Genomic DNA, 19225 nt, shown 5'->3' with positions numbered 1-19225 from the left:
ATCCCACCTCTGCCCCAGCTTTGCTCCCCGACACTTCAGTGTGGGGCTGGCTCCTTGGGGCTCTGCTTGCCGTGAAAGAAAGAGTGGGCATGAGCTACGAGCTCCCAGCCTGTGTGCACCATGGAGTGAGGGAAGGTCTGGCCACCACGCAGCCCAGGACCTTGTTTGGTGTTTCTCCTGAAGCTGCCAAGCTCCTGGCGTCTCTGAGAGAGGAAAGAGGAGCAGCCTGCTCTTCTCTTGATGCAAAACAGGGCAGCTGTGCTCTGAGCATGTATGAATGGATTATCTAGCAAAAGCCAGAGCCAATGACAATGTAGTGATTTTACTTTCCAGTGTAAGAAAGCAGGAGGGAGAGACAGCAGTATTTTCCTTCCTTACTAACTCCCATCTACTTCTCTCCAAAGGGTTACTAATGGATTATAAACATTCCTCTCTCTTTGCAAAACCACCAGATTTATGCCCTTAGTCACTGGGCTTGGAGGCCAGCTCCCTGTGGGCTTAGCAGGGGAGCCCTAGGTATGTGCCCCTGAAGAGTTAGCAGTCAGCAAGAAACATCAGCCTCTGTTAGCTTAAAGTAAACCTGCCCAGATGTTTTTCTCCCGGGCTTCCTTCCCCCCCCACCAACACATACCCCAATCTTTAGACATGTTCCTTATTGACAGTTTGTTCTGGCTTAAGACCAAGAAAATAAAATGCAAACAAACACAGGGAAGACATTTTGATATCAGGCTGCATGTGTTGAATAAGTATTGCAGAGTTATTTTCTCACACGGAGTTGGGGACTCTGCAGGGAATGTGAATGTTTAGGCTACTGGGGCATGCAATATGAGGGACACAGCTCAGCACCGGCAAGTTTCAAACCAGAGTCTGCCCAGGAAGTGGACCTGCGTCCTTGGGCCCAGCCTCTTGGGGTGGTCGGAGGGTGGCAGGCTGACTGATCCACCCAGCTGGGTGTGTGCAGGGCTTGCTGAGCCTCTGCATTCACACTCCAGCCTCCAGCAAAAACGAGAACTAGAGGCAGTCACATTCAGTTAGTGCCAGGAGCCAAAAGCGCTTTTTGATTTGTTGTTTTCATTTGCTATGAGGGAGAACAGGCTGAATCTGACCAATCTGAAATGTACAAGATGGGTTTATAGCACATGAGGTCACTTTTTCTTTTTGATGAGGCTAGTACAGTGGCAGAATTAATGCAAAAAAAAAAAAAGTCTGCGAGGAGAAAGACGTTGCTTTTAGGTAGCAATTCAATTTGCTAATGACAACCAAACCAACTCCTGTGATTTCAAAGTGATTACTTGATTAACTAAAGGCAAGAAGCCTGGGAAAATATGCAGTTGATGATAGTCATATGTTCTTAACCTCCCCCTTCCATTTGTAAATGTTCCTGTATTAGCAAAGCTTCAGAGTCCTAGAACAATGGTGCCCAATATAACATGAGCCACATGTATAATTTAAAATCTTTTTATAATAACACTGAAAATGTATAAATAGGTAGAATTTTAATAAAATAATTTAGTGATTTCTGCCAATAATTAATATAAAATTATTTCTTTCTGTACCAGATTTGATGTATATTTTACACTTACAGCACATGTCAATTTGGACCAGACACTTGGCAAGTGCTCAGCAGCCACACACATACTGGACGGTGTAGCTCTCCAAGGTCTCACATGTGTTTTAAACACTCCTTTGTAAATGCAGTCACAAAGTTTCAGAGGTCTGGAATGTAGAAAATGTTTCTAAATGATTCCGTAGTCACAAAGTTCTTAGGCAATCCTCTCTCTGTATCTGAGGAAAGGGGGATTGGTTCTAGGATCCCCCATAGATACCAAATTCTGCGGATGCTCAAATCCTTTGTATAAAATGGCATAGTAGCTGGGTGTGGTGGCTCACGCCTGTAATCCTAGCACTTTGGGAGGCCAAGGCAGGCAGATCACTTGAGGTTAGGAGTTTGAGATCAGCCTGGCCAACAGGGAGAAACCCTGTCTCTACTAAAAATACAAAAATTAGCATGGTGGCACGTGCTTGTAATCCCAGCTACTCAGGAGGCTGAGGCAGGAGAATCGCCTGAACCCAGGAGGGGAAGGATGCAGTGAGCTGAGATCGCACCACTGCACTACAGCCTGGGTGACAGAGTGAGACTCTGTCTAAAAAAAAAAAAAAAAAAAAAAAAAAAAGCATAGTATTTGCACATAATCTATGCACTCTTATATACAGTCATGAGCTGCATACTCACCTTTCAGTCAACAATGAAGTTTCAAGGTTCTAGGTGGTGCCAAATGTTTCTAAATGCTCCTGTGTCACAAAGTTTCTGTAGTCACCAGGTTTTAGAGGTTGGCTGGTGTGATCTGGGTCCCTCTGCACCTCTCACTACAGGCCCTCAGTCCCATAAGGCTCCTCATAGCCACAAGCCTGCAGGTAATGGCACAGCTCCTCACAAAGTGCTTCTGAAGCCATCATCCCCAGCATGCACCAACAAGTGGGGGCTGAGAAGGAATGTACAGGCTGCCAGGCTGAAATGGGACATCGGGCACTCCAGGGAGGCTCCTTCAACTGGAGAAGCTACGCTCTCTACCTTTGGTGGCTCTGCATATGATTCCAGTTTGGCCTTACTGTTAAAAAAGAAAAAGCCTGACACCCACTTATTCAATCTCTCTTTTACTCCTCACAGCATTCCTGTGGAATTGATGTTCCCAAAAGGAACCCTAGAACTCAGATTTTCACAATAATTATACACAGTTAGATACTGCCTGATTATAGCAAGGTTGCTTTCAGAATTCAAGAGTTTATAATCAGTGCTAGTTCTACTGTTCCTTCCCTGCAGGTAGGAGGAGATAACAGTCTCCTCTACTTCCCCATCCATCTCTCTCTCTCTGTCTTTCTCTCTCTCATATATATACACACATATATATACACATACATGCACATATATGCATGCACACATATATATGTGTCTATTTTTTTCAAACACATTATAAAGAGGAAGATGATCAGAGCTAGATACAAGTTACAAAGATTACCTAACAAATCAAATTTCTCCCCTTCCTCAGTCAGTTGTACATAACAATACCAGCAACAATAACACCAGAGGAGGAGACTTATGGGACTGAGGGCCTGCAGTGAGAGGTGCAGAGGGACCCAGATCACACCAGCCAACCTCTGAAACCTGGTGACTGCAGAAACTTTGTGACACACGAGCATTTAGAAACATTTGGCACCACCAAGAACCTTGAAGCTTCATTGTTGACTGAAAGGTGAGTATGCAGCTCATGACTATATAAGAGTGCATAGATTATGTGCAAATACTATGCTTTTTTTTTTTTTTTTTTAGACAGAGTCTCACTCTGTCACCCAGGCTGCAGTGCAGTGGTACGATCTTGGCTCACTGCATCCTTCCCCTCCTGGGTTCCGGTGATTCTCCTGCCTCAGCCTCCTGAGTAGCTGGGATTACAAGCACATGCCACCATGCTAATTTTTGTATTTTTAGTAGAGACGGGGTTTCGCCCTGTTGGCCAGGCTAGTCTCAATAATGGTAGTCTTCAACAATGCCAATTGTTGAAGGCTAGCAATGTATCAGGCACTATTGTAAGGGGGAGGTAGTGCACATCTCAATTTTACTGACCAGGAAATTGAACCAAGAAGTGAAGTCACTGGGCACACCACCGCCAGCTATGGGCAGTTCCCTCCCTAAGCAGTCTAAATGCAGACTCTTCAATCTTCACATTAAGTGACTCTTTAAGTATTAGGAGCATTGGCTGGGGTCATATGTAAGGGACAGATGCCTGTCGGAAGAGTCTGTGAGTCCATGTAGTCCAGGGCAGAGCTGTGTGTGAGGCACACGAGACCTTCCCTGAGGGCCATGCCCAGGTGTCCCCAGGATGAAATGCAACCACCACATGTACATTTCTATTATTCCTGTTCGGCTCTTGGGCTGAGCTCTTCCTTAGAAGTTTCTTCACTGGCTGTACTGTTGAGAGGACGACTCTGGGAGTCTGATGTTCCCTTTACAAGGTCAAATTTCAACTGAGATTTATTTTGCAGTGAAAAATTATAACCGGATACAATCAAATGACTTGATGAAAAACATATCCTTTTCAAATTGCAGCAGCACATACAACATATTCCAATAATTATTATTATTTTTTGAGATGGAGTTTTGCTCTTGTCACCCAGGCTGGAGTGCAGTGGTGTGATCTCGGCTCACTGCAACCTCTGCCTCCTGGGTTCAAGTTATTCTCCTGCCTCAGCCTCCCTAGTAGCTGGGATTACAGGCGCCCCCCAGCACGCCTGGCTATGTTTTGTAATTTTAGTAGAGATGGGGTTTCACCACATTGGCCAGGCTGGTCTTGAACTCCTGACCTTAGGTGATCCACCTGCCTCGGCCTCTCAAGGTGCTGGGAGTACAGGTGTGAGCCCAACGTGCAACATATTCCAATTATTACCAAGCATTCACACTTGCTCATCTTAGAAGCATGGTATTCTTGAGACTCTTCAATTTAATGCCTTGGCTCCAAGGACACTGAATGTAGCCCACCAATGCTGCCATGTATGAAGCAGGTGCTGCAGCAGCAGTGAGGCCAGTCGAGCCTCTACATACAACTGCACACAACCCAGGGAGTGAAGATGACACTGGGCCAGGACAGTTTTTAGCTGCGGCCAGCCCAACATGGCTCTCTCCTTGGACAGGTGGCAGAGCTCTTGAGGAAATGGTGTTTGCCTCCAGTTTGTCAATGTGTGAACCCAGGCATCCCTAGCCAAAGGAGTCTAGATGACTGACTTTCATAGGGTGCAGAGAAAGGAGAAATAGCTAAGAAAACTAGAACATAGCGATGTGGACCTTACACACTTGGGTCTTTCCAGATGATGAAGGGTCTTAAGGCTGTTCCCAAACCGTGTTTAGTGAATACCCAAGTAACAGAGGGGTAGCAACAGAAGACACCACCTTGGCCAAGTTGATAAGCCATGAGCAATCCTCATTTTCCTGATGACTGGGACTACTGCAGAGACTTTCTGCAAGCTGAAGATGTCTGGGACTATCAGGGACAGCTTCACAACCTATCCAACTCCACTCTCAGCCTAGAGGCCGGGCCTTGCCAGCCAGACAGAGGGTGACTTCTGCTTTGCCTGAGCCCCTAAGGCCTGGCATTCAGAGGGGATGGAGAGCGCTCATGTCACAGCCAGGTCCTACATCTTTGTCGTTTACCATGTAAGACGAACACGGGTTCTGGGAGCACAAATGGGCAGCTCAGGATGAGTTGTGGAAACCATGTATGGTGGGTCATCCAGGGTAGGGCCAGGAGGCTGGGCTCAGGGACCAGGCACAGGGCACCAGGAACGGTGGTCATGCCCTCTCTGGACAGCCTCCTCTTGATCAAGGTGGTGTTGGGTATGTGTTTCAGGGGCACAATGAAAGAGGAGCTTGAGGTGCCAACTAGGGACGCTCTGCCAGGCTTTTGCTCACACTGCCTGTCAGAAAACCTCCTCTTTGCTATTGTTTCTCTCGACCACCAGAGTCTGAACATGGATGCTGCTGTTTATTGTTCTTATAGGGTTCTTCTGTGCAAGTGGCCAAGGTTAGGGCCACATCCCTATGAACAGTGGTGGGTTCTGAGCTCTCACGAGTTCACCTTGAGTCTGGGTTGTCAGCCCCCAGGCATGGGTCCTCACTGCAGAGATCGTGACCACCCGACCATCCTGCTCCATCGGGTCACACCTGAGTTCTGCTGCCTGGGCAGCTCCCTGCCAGCCCTGCCTTTACCACCCCTGTTCTGCCTAGGCTTTCGACAGGGTTCACTCCAGATGTGAATGCCAAGCCTGTCCCTGGAACACACTATTTTCTTCAAAAGAGGCAGATTCTCTCTACATTCCCAACATTATGTGTGAATCAATATTTTTCAAGCAATATAGCACAGGGAATACCTGAGTAGCTGCAACTGTATTCCAAAGTTGGCAAATAGGCAAGCAAGGTAATCTTGTTTCTCCCAAAGAGAAGTGGAACAATCGATGCAGCCTTCAGTCCTCAGGAGGGTGTAAGTCTGGGAACAGGCCACATCCAGCTTGCATATGTGTTCCGTTTCCCCGAGTGCCGGAATTGGTTGCCAACATTTACAATTTGGGAGACATCACATAAAAATCTAGATTTCTGGCTTCTCTTCAAAAACTGGCCACACTAGGTCTGTAACCCACAGGGTGACAGTTGGACAGAGGGAGCAGGGCTGCTCTCTTTAGAGAAAGCATGTGTTTTCCACACTGCCTGTGATCTCTCACTGCTGAGCCTCCCTCAACCTTGCCTAACCCCTGCCTTGCCCCTAAAGCATCCATATTTGCAACCCCTGCATTGCATGGGAGGCACTGCTTTAAAGTAATCCTGAAATTTATAAAAATCATATATTTGGGAAAAAATGTGATATACCATGCTGAAATCTCTGAATATGTCTAATTTGTCAGTTGAGATAATTCCTGTAAAAAAAAAAAAAACCTCAAAATGGTGCCCAAAAAACTAGATTCATTCTATGAAATCCCCTCTCCCCTCAAACACACACACACACACACACACACACACACACACACACACACACAACTATAGTAATTCCATGCAAGGACAGAGTCAATCCCAACTCTTTGGCAAATAACTCAGCATCACAGACAGGGCTGAGGGGCTCAAAGAGCACCTTCATCCTCATCTGACTGATGAGCTGATCACATCCCAGTGAAGGAAAGTGATTGTCCAGGGCAATTCATGGTGCCCCCATTTCCTAAACTAAGGGCAGTAGTTCTGACAATGGGTACTACTTGTTATATATGCAACATGCATGGTATCATCTGTGCTGGGCTTTTCCCAGGCTCATGACAACTCTGATAGATAGGTGGCATATCTGCACTGTGTATGATCAAAAGGTAATGTTTGGCAAAATTAAGTGGACGCTTAAAGGCCAAACAGCTAGTTAGTGGTGGTGAGATTCCATGGTAGGTCTATCAGGTTCCCAAACTCCCTCCCTTCCCACCACAGTACTCTCAAATTCAGTGGCACCCCAGAGATGAGGGCAGGAAAACATGCCATGTTCCCTGTTTGCATAAAGCATCAGGTTCCAAAGACTCAATGATTATTCTGGCTGTGGCCATAGTCCATATTAACCCTCATTATTTGGATAGAAATCAGCAAGATTTTACATCAATGGTCAGCACCAGCAAAGCAAACAATGAGTCCTATGCGCAGCATCCCTCAGGGTGCAGAGTAACGCATGTCTGATTAGTTTCAGATGTGGAATGCAAACCTGTGCAATCTCCATGCAAACTGCAGAACAGACGTGGAGATTACAGTAGAAAGTGATTTCTCTTTATGTTAAATGACTAAAAGGAAAAATGCCATAATTTTCCTCTGTTCTCACAGACGTAAACAACACAGGCCAACCTCATCAAAATGCATCTTGTGTGGGGTAGGCAGGAAGGAACCAATTGCTGCCTTCAAATTTCCTTTCTGATGAAATATAAACTTGGTCTTGGAGTCATCCTTAGAATTGAAGAGCTATACTTTAACGTTATTAGGAAGTGTTTACAACAACATGGGGAAGTGCTCATGACAAACTGTTAGGTACAAAGAAATATAAAGTATTATTGATAAGACAATTACACTAACCAGATACAGATTTGTGTGTTCATATGAATAGGGTTGGAACAAAACCTGAAAAATATATTATAAAAGCATTCATTCATTTTGGTGACTGGCTTATGAACTATTTCTTTAAATCATTTTACCTTATTTCTTTCTTTTTTTTTTTTTTTTTTTGAAACAGAGTCTCACTCTGTCACCCAGGCAGGAGTGCAATGGCGCGATCTCAGCTTACTGCAACCTCTGCCTCCAGGGTTCAAGTGATTCTCTTGCCTCAGCCTCCCAAGTAGCTGGGACTACAGGCAAGCGCCACCACACCCAGCCAATTTTTGTATTTTTAGTAGAGATGAGGTTTCACCATGTTGGCCAGGCAGGTCTTGAACTCCTGACCTCAGGTGATCCACCTGAGCCTCCCAAAGTGCTGGGATTATAGGCTTGAGCCACTGCACCCAGCCCATTTTACGTTATTTCTGTTAACATTTCCATAATATTTATTTGATGAGTTCTTACACTTATCTAAAAGATGAAAAACATTGGCGGGCTGAAGAGAATCAACATGCCTTTCTATATAATAAAGAAAGGAATCCTGACAGTGTGGTGTTGGTACAGAGATGGACAAATACACCAGTGCTACAAAAAGAGCGTTGGAACAGAACAATGTGCACATGGACACTTGATGTCTGACCATAGTGGGGACAGGAATCAGTGGGAAAAAACAGATCCTTCTTCATATCACACCCAAAAATAAACCCCAGGTACAAGAGGGCTCAAATGTGAGAAAGCAGTTTTACAAGAAATTCAGACTATCTTTAGTCTCTTGGGGTACGGGAAGGATCTCTTAAATAGGCAAAGATTATATACATCTGAGAGAAACAGGAAAAATTAAATAATATTAAAAAGCAAAGACAATCATTGTACAAGAAAAGAAAACATAATTAAGTTCAAGCCACAGGCTTAGAAATGTTCCATGTGTAAACAACTGACAAAGGAGAATTTAATAATCAAAAAAAGTAAGCACAACAATGTTTAATTTAATTCAATTTTTTTTGAGACAGAGTCTTGCTCTATTGCCCAGGCTGGAGTGTAGTGGTACAATCTCAACTCACTGCAACCTTCACCTCCTGGGCTCAAGCGATCCTCCCATCTCAGCCTCCAGAGTAGCTGGGACTACAGGCACATGCTACCACGCTCAGCTAATTTTTAAATTTTTTTGTAGAGAAAAGGTCTCACTATATTGACCATGCTGGTCTTGAACTCCTGGGCTCAAGCAATCCTCCTGTTTCAGTTTCTCAAAATGTTGGGATTACGGGCATGAGCCACCATGCCAGGCCAAACATAGCATGTTTTTTAAAAGGGCAAAGGCTATGAAAAGGCAATTAATACAATATAAGACCCAAATTGCTAATGAATATATGAAAAGATGCTCATCCTTTTTAATCAGAGAACTGTAAATGAAAGCTACATGAGATGCCATCTGACGCCTACACGCTGGCAAAGCTCAAGATGTCTACTAATCTTAATTACGGGCATTGGTGTGCAACAAGGGGACCTTGCAGACACTGGGGGGCCTGCCAACTGCATAAGCATTTCAGGTATCCCGTAAAGCTGAAGATGAGTCTCTTTCCTGTCACTTTCCTCTTCTAGAAAAGTCTCTACATGTAAATAGAGACATATGTTTTTTGTTCATTGTTTCTAGCCCTGAAAAACTAGAACAATCTAAGTGTTCGTTATCAGGAAAACGGGTAAATAAATGAATGAACAACACAGATATCATCATGGATAAATCTTACAAACATAATATTGAGTAGAAAAATATACTTAAGGGTATGGTGCCAAAGCAAACAAGCCACTCTTACACAGTCTTTGTAAGTTACTGCAGATGTATAGACAGCACAGAGACACGCCTGACAGCAGCTGCTGTGAATCAGGGTCGGGGCCCCTGGTGCAGAGCAGGTTGTGATAGCACGTGTTGGATCCCGTGACAAAAGACCCTCTTTAGAGACACAGATGTGGCTGTGACTTCCGTACCCACCCATCCTTCCCATGACTCACCTCAGATGTGAGCTCTCAGAGCCATTCTTCTCCCACAAGGGGCTCTTCTGGGGACCCAGGTCTGGGGTTCCAGCGAGGTCCTGGTCACTGCAGTCTTCCTGGTCTGTGGCCCACTTGTCTTTGTATTTCATGCTGTCCTGCTGCGAGTCCAGAGAGACGATGTCTGAGGGGGAACTCATCACTCCTGAGTCCTCGGTCGTGTCCTCCGATGCAAAACAGCTGCCAACTGACACAGTCTCCTCTGCCTCTGATAGCACCTGCAGGGCTCCATCCGGGCTGCAGTGGCTGCCAGACCCCAGGGGCAGGCTTACTGGACAAGACAAGGCAAGGACAGGTCAGCCCAAACCACTCTGGTGTCCATACTGCCTAACAAGTGTGACATCAGTCTGTCAGCCCCACTCTAAAATTTGGGATTCAGGGTGCTCAAAATAAAGGAAGGCCCTCAATCAAATACTGCTGAATACTCCTGAAACATTTTAACTCACAGGGAGTCATCTGTGTAAGACTGAGAGCAAAACTGTCCCGCAAAAATCAGTATTTGATTAATTAGCCTTTTACATTGGTCTCCTCTGTATGGCTATGGGCAAGCACATTTAAAAATTCAAACTAATGACATGTTGAATACAATTGTTTCTAGTCCGACCTTTGGTTTAATGGAACTTGTTTAATGTGAGATCTTTAGAAAAACATTAAAAACAATTACAGTTTTTGGAAATATAAATAAACAGACATAAATATCAGTCTGGAAACATCTGATGTGTATTTCATATTTGAAATCTGGCCTGGAAGAGTCACGGCCCTACTCCCCAGCTTTTGGCTCTCCCTTAATTTTTACATGTGAGGCCAGTTTCTGTGGTTGAGGTTACCTGGCTCCTATGCACTAAATGTGATTTGCTGCAGCAGTTTGGTGAGATGCACAGAGTGGCAACTTGCTCTCCAAGCCAAGTTCTGTCAGCATTAATACTAATGATTGGTAGCACTATGGCTATTCTGCACAACTACCTAGCTATTTGTAGATAGCAATACATTAAGTGTAAGTAATGGGAGGTCATTATTTTTCTCTTACTGAGCTTCTAAATTCTCTAAAATCACAGAAGGCTCTATGCATAGAGATGAAATTTGAAGGACAAAAACACACAACTCTAGCCCAGATGTATATTAGAGTTGTTATTGTTTTTTAAGAAAAATAGATTTTAAACTTCAAGACACTTCAGGACATATGATCTAAGCACTATTTATAACAGTCCAGGAAACAAGGACTGTGTTTTGTTGCAGTCCCAGTGTATTTTGTTTTAAAGTCATTCTTCCCCTAAATAGTCACTGGATGCCCAAAGTGAATTAAGACTCCTCTAGGAGTGCTCACTCCACAAAATCATTCACTGAGAGTGAAGTGACATCACAATTGCACTCAACATCACCAACATTTTAACTGGACAGGAGACTAACAACTTATCATCAACAAAACCAAAAGAAAATCCCATCAGGTGATGGTTTATTTGAGATTCCAAACAATAAAACAAACGAAAGAACAACAGTTTAAAGAATATACATTTCACTAAAGAGCTCCAAGGTAAGGAATAGAACGAAAAAAAGGAATAGTTTAGAGCAGCATAAACGCACGAGGAGATATGCTGAATGCAGTGATGCTGGTCTGCTGCGACCTCGCTCTTCTAGTTTGCTCCCAGCTTTTGTGGCCAGACTCTTAATTCAAGACAAATATTGAGAAGAAATGTCGCAGTAGCTCCCTGTTTCCCATCACCCCTCTCTTGCCTTTCCTTTTGCCGCCATCACTGAACAATAAAACCAGCATGTTTTTTCTGTCTATGTTGTATATAAAAAGTGTGACAAGAGCACAACTCTCAGGTCACAGAGACCTGGATTCACACCCTGGCAGAGTAAGGTAATGCTGCTGCCCACAGGGTCCCTGTTGCTAAATGGGTGCCTGAATGTGAATGGCCCTGTCACAGGGCCTGGGGGACACATATTTCCAATCCAAACATGTGGGCTCTCTGGCACTCACAGCTTCTGAAGGGACAGACACGTACACAAAGAATGACAATGCTGTATGGTCACACCAACTCTTGGTGTGCTACCACAGGCAGAGTGTGGCAGGCTGGACTGAGCGAGGTGGTGGCACACAGTAGGGGCCACACAAATGCTGGTTTAGCCTGGCTTACCCTCTTCCCTCTCCAGGGATTATCGCTCAGGCGTGAAGTGACCTTAACAAATGTGCCCCCACTGGCCATCTGCTGCCAGGCCCCTTGGAGGGGGCCCTCAGAGCACCTGGTACATGCCCTCTGGAGGCACAGAACACATCGTAGGGCAGAGGGACTCTAACCCACCTCCACCCCTTCTCTAACCAGTTATAAGATCAGGAATGCTTGTCGGGTGATACATATATATTCCTCAGAAGTTCTGAGGCAATAAAAAAAAGTTGAGAGCCTGTGGTCTAAATTAAGCCACCTGCAAAGCCTTAAATCAACATGGAGTGAGAGGTCACATATTTGGTGCACACACGTGTTAAACCATTTACAAAATGACTAATGCGAGTGCTATTACCAGAGCTCCCCTTTTGCCCAGGCCAGCCCTCCTGCTCTCCATGTGGATAATCTTCCCATGGCCCGTGTGGCCTGGCCACAGCTCTGTGACACCATTCGTGCCATTGGTGCAGAAGCAGGTGGGGGGGCCCTGCTCTCAGGAGGTTTATCTGCATCTAGGGAGAAGAGTGGCACAGGAATTGAAAAGGCAACTGTCTAAATGCTGGGAGGAGAGGGAACATGGATGCAAGGCCTTCTGCCAAAGGGGTGGGACCCGACCAGGAAAGACTGGGCAGATCTGCCCACAGTGATGCCGGCACCTGCTCGGAGTATAGGGTGGGGCAGGCTGTGGCCAAGGGGGAGCACCTGCAAAGGCTTTGAGGAGGGTGATGGAGGCTGAGTGGGGAACTTTCTGGAGAAGCTTCCTGGTGAGCTGTCAGAGACAGCACAGATCTGAAGAGAAGGGCAGATATTCCTGTGAAGCCCCAACCTGTATTGGTGTGAGTTTTCAGGCAATTTCTGATCCCTCCTTTCCGAGGTCTGCTCTGTCCTGGGCATCTTTTGTTTGGAATCAGACATGCCCATCTCACTCATCCTGCCCCCACCCCACATCTCTTTTATTCCTTCAGCTGGTTCCGATTATTAACCCCATGAACTGTAACATGTTTTGACAATTTCTGAATGAGATAATGGTGCAGGAGACTTTTTTTTTCTTCATCAATGCTAAACGGAAACTCAGAACATAAAAGGAAAACGTGGAGCTGCTTGGGCTGCATCGAGGTTGGGGGCCCAGGTCCTGTCCTCCAGATCCTGTGTGTGTCCCATTTCCCACCCTCTGTCCAGCCCCTGAGGGGCTTCCCTAGAGCCAGCGATCCAGGGACCCCAGCCTGAAACCCAGGGGCAGCAGGAGGGCTGAATTAAAAGCCCAAATTGCACTCTGAACAATCCCCTTTCCCCTCTCTGTAAAATAAGCAGTTGGTTCTGATGGAGTCTAAAATCCGTTCTAGAGTAGAACTGTTAACAGTCTTTGAAATGCCAAATCAAAATATAGGATGTAAACACTCATTTTTACAACTGACCAGTGACTAATTAGGAAACTTTAAAAGGAATACAACATTGGCTTTGTCCTTTCTGCTATATTCTGTCTTCCCTGAGAGGGTAAGTCATTATTTTTGAGTTAATTAATGCACTGGCAACTTTGCTATTCTCTTAAGGCATGAACAATCTTTTTGAACTAAAAAGTTATTACCGCAGGATTTTTGCAAATGTGAAAAAAACACACTAACTTTGTCTTTAGCAGAAGCCTAATATAAGTTCATGATTTAATTCTCTTCTAAATGAATAGCCACAGAGCCTGAGTAAGGGATATTAACCCTTCTATTGTCCTCCACCTAAATTATATAATCCCATGGTTCAGAGGCCATTACGTATCTCTGAATGAGCTTTGGTAAATTCTTCAGCTCAAGTATAAAGAAGAAGATGCTAACTTAGGGCTACTAGTTCCTCAAGTTGTACACAATTATTCTGTTTGGTACTAGTTTTTCTTTTACAGAGTCAGCAAAGATAATTCCATCACTAAATATAAGTATCTTTCAAGTAATTTTGGAATGGATTCATTTTATTGTTTTATTAAATGCAAATTAAAGATCTTGTGTCCTATGATATTGCTTTTTTGTGGTTCATTAAGAAAGAGGATTTCTCAAAAGCCAGTTTCACCAAATTTATATGGCCCAGAGAAAATGTTTCAATGAAAGAAAAGCTACCTCGCCACCTCACACTACTGCCTCTGGGTTCCACAGGCCACTCACAACCAACAAGCAATGCTGTACTTCACCGTAACCTGCGTTGACTTTGTTCTCTATGTTCCAGGCGCTTGGAAGAAAGGGAAAAATTACAAAGTAAAGTGCTTCTGAACTAGTGATACAAACTGATATAAAGCATTTCAATAATTTTGGGGGGCGAGGTGCAGTGGCTCACACCTGTAATCCCAGCACTTTGGGAGGCTGAGGTGGGTGGATCACTTGAGGCCAGGAGTTCGAGACCAGCCTGGCCAACATGGCAAAACCTTGTCTCTACTAAAATACAAAAATTAGCCAGGTGTGGTGGTGCACACCTGTAATCCCAGCTACTCGGGAAGCTGAGGCAGAGAATCGCTTGAACCTGAGAGGCGGAGGCTGCAGTGAGCTGAGATCGCACCACTGCACTCCAGCCTGGGCGACAGACCAAGACTCAAAAATAAATAAATAAATAAATAAATAAATAAATAAATAAATAAAAATAATTTTTTGGCATATCCCTCCAAATAATTTTGAACAATCATGCATCTCCTTCCATTTTTCATTGACGTCTGAAAATTTCCATCACGAGTTCAGTTGGCTGCAACAGATGTACATTTTAATTGTTATAAATATTAATATTTTACAAATAAATGTTATGCTATTTAAAAATATAAACAAAGGAATCTGGATATCATAGTATTTTCATGCCCAGGCCCCTCCACGTAAAAATGAGTAAATGAGTTCCTTTAACAGGCAGAGTTTTAGAGCATGTCTCTTCTTCCTTGAACTTATTTTCATTTCACTACCTAACAGAATCTCATCCTAATTGAATGTACTTTATGCTTGAGATTTTTTTTATTCATCAAGCCTCTTTGTATAAAATATGTATCTAAGTTAAAATGTGATTTTTATTTCCCCTCACCATAAGCGAGCTGTATTAAATTCATTTTTATATTGTTATCCTTGTGCTAATAGAAAACAGCCAACCAAAATTACATAAATGTTCTTAGAAACTTTGACATTTCTTAAGCAAAAAGGTAAAATATGATTTGGAAATGCATTTCATAAGTGAGTGAGGCTTTTTCAATTAATTCCTTAAAAATGACTGGATTACTTATTGCTAGCATGAGGCAGGGTTTGGCATAAATTCAAGTCTATTTTTCATCTTATAGATATAAGCACTAGGCAAAGCTTGTCACATACGAAGGTAAATTAAGGGACTTTTGTTATGGTTACATCATTCCATTAGGTTTTTAAAACTTTTCCTCTAATATATATCAAAAATCACTTAATTAATCTGTCAGAAAAATTATGCTTAATGATCTATAATCTGACAACTCATTTAGATCTTTTGTCAATTTGGTTGGAAAGAAAAATTGGGAAACCACCTGATGTTCAAAAAGATTCGCCACCAACTCATTAAAGTTATTTATCTGCTTGATCTTATACCAATATTTCCATTTGTTCTTTTGTTTGAGATCAGGAATAAGGTTTGTCCATCTCAGGAAAGTGTGCCCCAGTGAGATTCCTGATGGGTGAGGGGTATGTCTGTCTTTTATGAAGGAGAAGGAGGGCATCTATAAAACTGGCATTGGGGAAAAAGACTTGGAATGATGCTGGTCATGGGTGAGTTCTCAGGCACATGAATTCCAGGAACGAATACATGTGGAGGTATAACATTTGGAAGTGGATTCCCTTGGAAAGTCCTGGTTCTCCCAGAAGAACGTGTACCCAGTTTAAACCCACCAATGTACACAATGCATTTCAGTCAATTTAAGAGTTGCGATGGTGGGATTCATGGACAATACCACAGGAATACAGAAGTGGGGTCACTCATTCTAATTAGAGGACACAGGAAAGCGACCATTGGACTGCGTCTGAACACAAGCATGATTTTGGCAGGTAGAGGACAGTTGGGTCAAAAGATGGGAAAAAGCAGAGAAACGCCAGGCTGCATGGGAAACATCAAATACTGTTGAGTGGCTGGAATCCCTAGTGTCTGTGTGCACACACAGGTGTGCAAATGTTCAGGAGGCACGGTTTGGAGAGGCTGGGTTTAGGATTCACCTTTGAGAGACCCTCTGCCACCAGCATTATATAGATTCTGCTCTGAGTAGGCACCTCAAACTTTGTTCCCCTCTTTTTCTCTAATTGATTCCCTAGGCACAGTTTCCTCCAAGTGAAGTTTGCCTGTTCATTCCTTATCAAAATCACAGCCTCTTTAGTTTGATGGCCACTATTTAATAACATTTTATATTAATGTTCTTGTCAAAAATCCCATAGACCTGGGCTCCTCAAAGACACTGCATGATGAAGGTAATCAGTTGAGTCCAGAGCACTACTGTATACACATACACATTTTTATCTTTTCACGAAGGCAAGATAATGAAGGTTTGAAAAACATTTATGGATCTAAAATTAGACCTGGATTCTCTTAAGAGTCAATTGATGTATTCTTGGTATCAGTCAGCTCCTATTTCTTCACTATCTGAACCAAACTCTAGTCCTAGAATCTTAATGTGCCTATTAGAATCCCTGGGCAGAGAAAATTCCAAGTTATTCCGCTGTAACACAGAGCTGTGTTCCAACTGCTGTTCTTTTAAAAACATGTAATAAACAGCTGCTGTTTTTCTCTGCCCACCACTCTCACTCTGTGTTAAAAGAATCTGTCCTCTTGCAGGTAACCAATTTATCATATCTGGGTGAGACTATCTGCCCCTAACTATTCCCCTAGGATAATGCTATGTCCAAAGATGAGTATGTGTTCCATGCTGGACCTATCAAAGTTCTTTTCAGCACCTTTCCACTAGAGGTGTTCAGGAAGATGGTCCAACTGGGCTGTAATAAATGGATTGGGTATAAGTTTTGGATAAATGGCTGCCATTTTAACCAGCACAGGGAAGAACTTATCCACGGACTGGAGAGGAACATAGTTCTAAGACAATGTTTCAGCTCCTGGACCCAACCATGCCCATAATAAAGATTAGTCTCTTGGAAGTGCCAGTTATGTGGGCTAAAAATCACCACAAAACCCAATTATGCATAACTGGTCAAGACATATTTCTGTTTCTGAGAACCGAGGAGTCTTGTCTAATAAATGTCTAAATTTCCTTTATTTTGCACATATATCTATGTAACATCATGGTATTTCTATTATAAGAACCCTTATTTTATATTAAGTTACATATTAAATTGGACAGCTACATATGTCTTTCCCTTTCCTAGATTTATTTCCCGTTATTTGGATTATACACTTGAGTATAATCTAACTTAGGAGGGTATACTCTCGAAGCTCTCTTGTGTCTGAAGCCTGGCTCCATTTACTTCTTATCCTTGACTACTAGTATATGGCTAAACCAAAGGAAGATTCAGATGAAAATCCTTCTTTTTTAAGACTGTCTTCTCAGCTCCTCTGTTTTCTAGCATCTTGTGTCATAGATGAGAAGGCATATGTTCGCATGATTTGTTTATAGCTATATAAATCCCTCTCTAGAAACTAGTAAAATTTTATCTGTGGATTTTTAAAATTTTTACCTGAATGTGTCTAAATGTGCACATTTCTAAAGATGTGTATTTAATTTCCAAGAATGTTTTGATGCTTGTTTTTCAATAATAGCCTGCTCTTGTTTTATGTGATGAGCTACTGAAATTTTCTGAGGCAATGACTAAAAGTATTTATTTTAAAGTTCTGTTCTATTTCCTAACTTAACTCCACTTCCTTTGGAGTAAATTTCTCTGACCTCTTTGTTGTCCTTCTTTCATGCATTAAAAACAAAATTGTCTACCAACTCTTGGCTGTCTTTCTTGTGTTTAAATGGGGGCATCAGCAATGGTATGGAGTGAATTTCTTTGCCGCATGTCAATATTGCTATTTCCTTACTATGGATCAGAAAGCCTATCAACAGCAGTCATGGGTGTAGTGCATGAACCAGGACTGGACTAAGTGAAGTTCCACAGGGACAGAGATGGACGCTTGCATTTCGGGGCAAGGATTCCATTTGGATATGGTGGCCAGTTTTTCTCTGTAGCCACAATGCTGGCTTTGGCTGATGATGCTTAGAATCAGTTCAGCTACCCTGAAACTGAAGTTTCATTTTATTTTAATGTGCTTTTTTTTTTGTTTTTAAGCAAATAGTTAAACAGGATTCCTTCTCTATGCCACTGTCATGGGCTTTAAGAGTAGTCTAAAATATTACATTATTGGCTAATTTACTATCAGATAGTACAGCTCAACATTGATATTTGCAAACCACATAACGGTAACTGGGTTTTGACATTCTGCAGGGTTCAAATGGATAATATTTACCTACCTACTTATTTAATCCACATGCTCCCTGCAGTGTGGATATTATTATTCCCATTTTGCAAATTATAAAAGAAGCCCCAACCAACAAATTATGTCACCTATCCCTGAGGGTGTGTATTGCAGAAACACTCTGCTCAGCTTATAAAAGGGGCAAGTTCATTCAAACAACACAAAAAACCCACATGGTATGCAGGAGTCAAATTAAGGTTCTTTAACCAACATGTTACATGAATCCTACTGAGTATATCTGCATTTAGACTTTTCTAAGCCAAAAGATTTTCTTCCACGTCCTATGGAACAAATCTTGGATCCATTTATCTGGGAATCTCAACATATTTGAAACCATTTCTTGAGGAAAAAACCTTCGGTCCTTTTTTACACATTTCTGGGGCCTCACCTTTGAGGGAAGTGTGGGGCAGTGGATGGCCATCCCCGCTGGCAAGAACAAAGCCGGTGTCTTAGTTTTCATTGTCAAAATAGAAACTCTGTCTCCAGGTTGTCTATCTATTAAAACGCATAAATTTTATTTAATCGATGCCTCAGAAAGAGAGGTTCAGGGACCTGCCAAGGTGCCAAGGGACTCAATCTCAAATTGGCTATGCTTTGGGTCTATTACGAAGCAAAGGTGAGGCAGCCACCACCTGAGATGGGTAACCTAAGAAAAATGCCATCCCTCCTTCTGCTGCTTTCTTCCAACTTCTATCCTTTTATCATCAGAACTCTAGAGAATAAAGTATGTGGCCTACTTTTACTTAGCTTTCCATAACACACTGTTCATCCATCACTCTGGATGTAAATTTGATATAAAAATGACCAAATTATTAAATAAATGAGTGCTGTTTGACGCAGCATCCTATCTGATCCCTTTGGCCTTGTGTCCCAAGAAGGCAGGACTGAGCTGTGCCTTTGTGGCTGTCTTTAACTGCCTCCTCCCTCTCCCTTCCCA

The 19225-nt window shown here is 43.0% G+C and overlaps 1 protein-coding gene across 3 annotated transcripts in view; it reads right to left on the bottom strand.

The window, feature by feature from the left end:
• The window catches only part of COBL (cordon-bleu WH2 repeat protein), a 308687-nt gene that overhangs the window by 17797 nt on the left and 271665 nt on the right, over window positions 1-19225 (bottom strand). For all 3 annotated transcript variants that reach the window (XM_032758027.2, XM_032758029.2, XM_032758028.2), the window contains one exon: window positions 9659-9968. In XM_032758027.2, coding sequence (XP_032613918.1) covers window positions 9659-9968 — 310 coding nt within the window. The remainder of the gene's footprint in view (window positions 1-9658; window positions 9969-19225) is intronic.

This window comes from Hylobates moloch, unplaced genomic scaffold, assembly GCF_009828535.3.
Source record: "Hylobates moloch isolate HMO894 unplaced genomic scaffold, HMol_V3 SCAFFOLD_1, whole genome shotgun sequence".
In the NCBI taxonomy this organism is placed as follows: domain Eukaryota; kingdom Metazoa; phylum Chordata; class Mammalia; order Primates; family Hylobatidae; genus Hylobates; species Hylobates moloch.
This window is presented reverse-complemented; position numbering and strand designations above follow the sequence as displayed.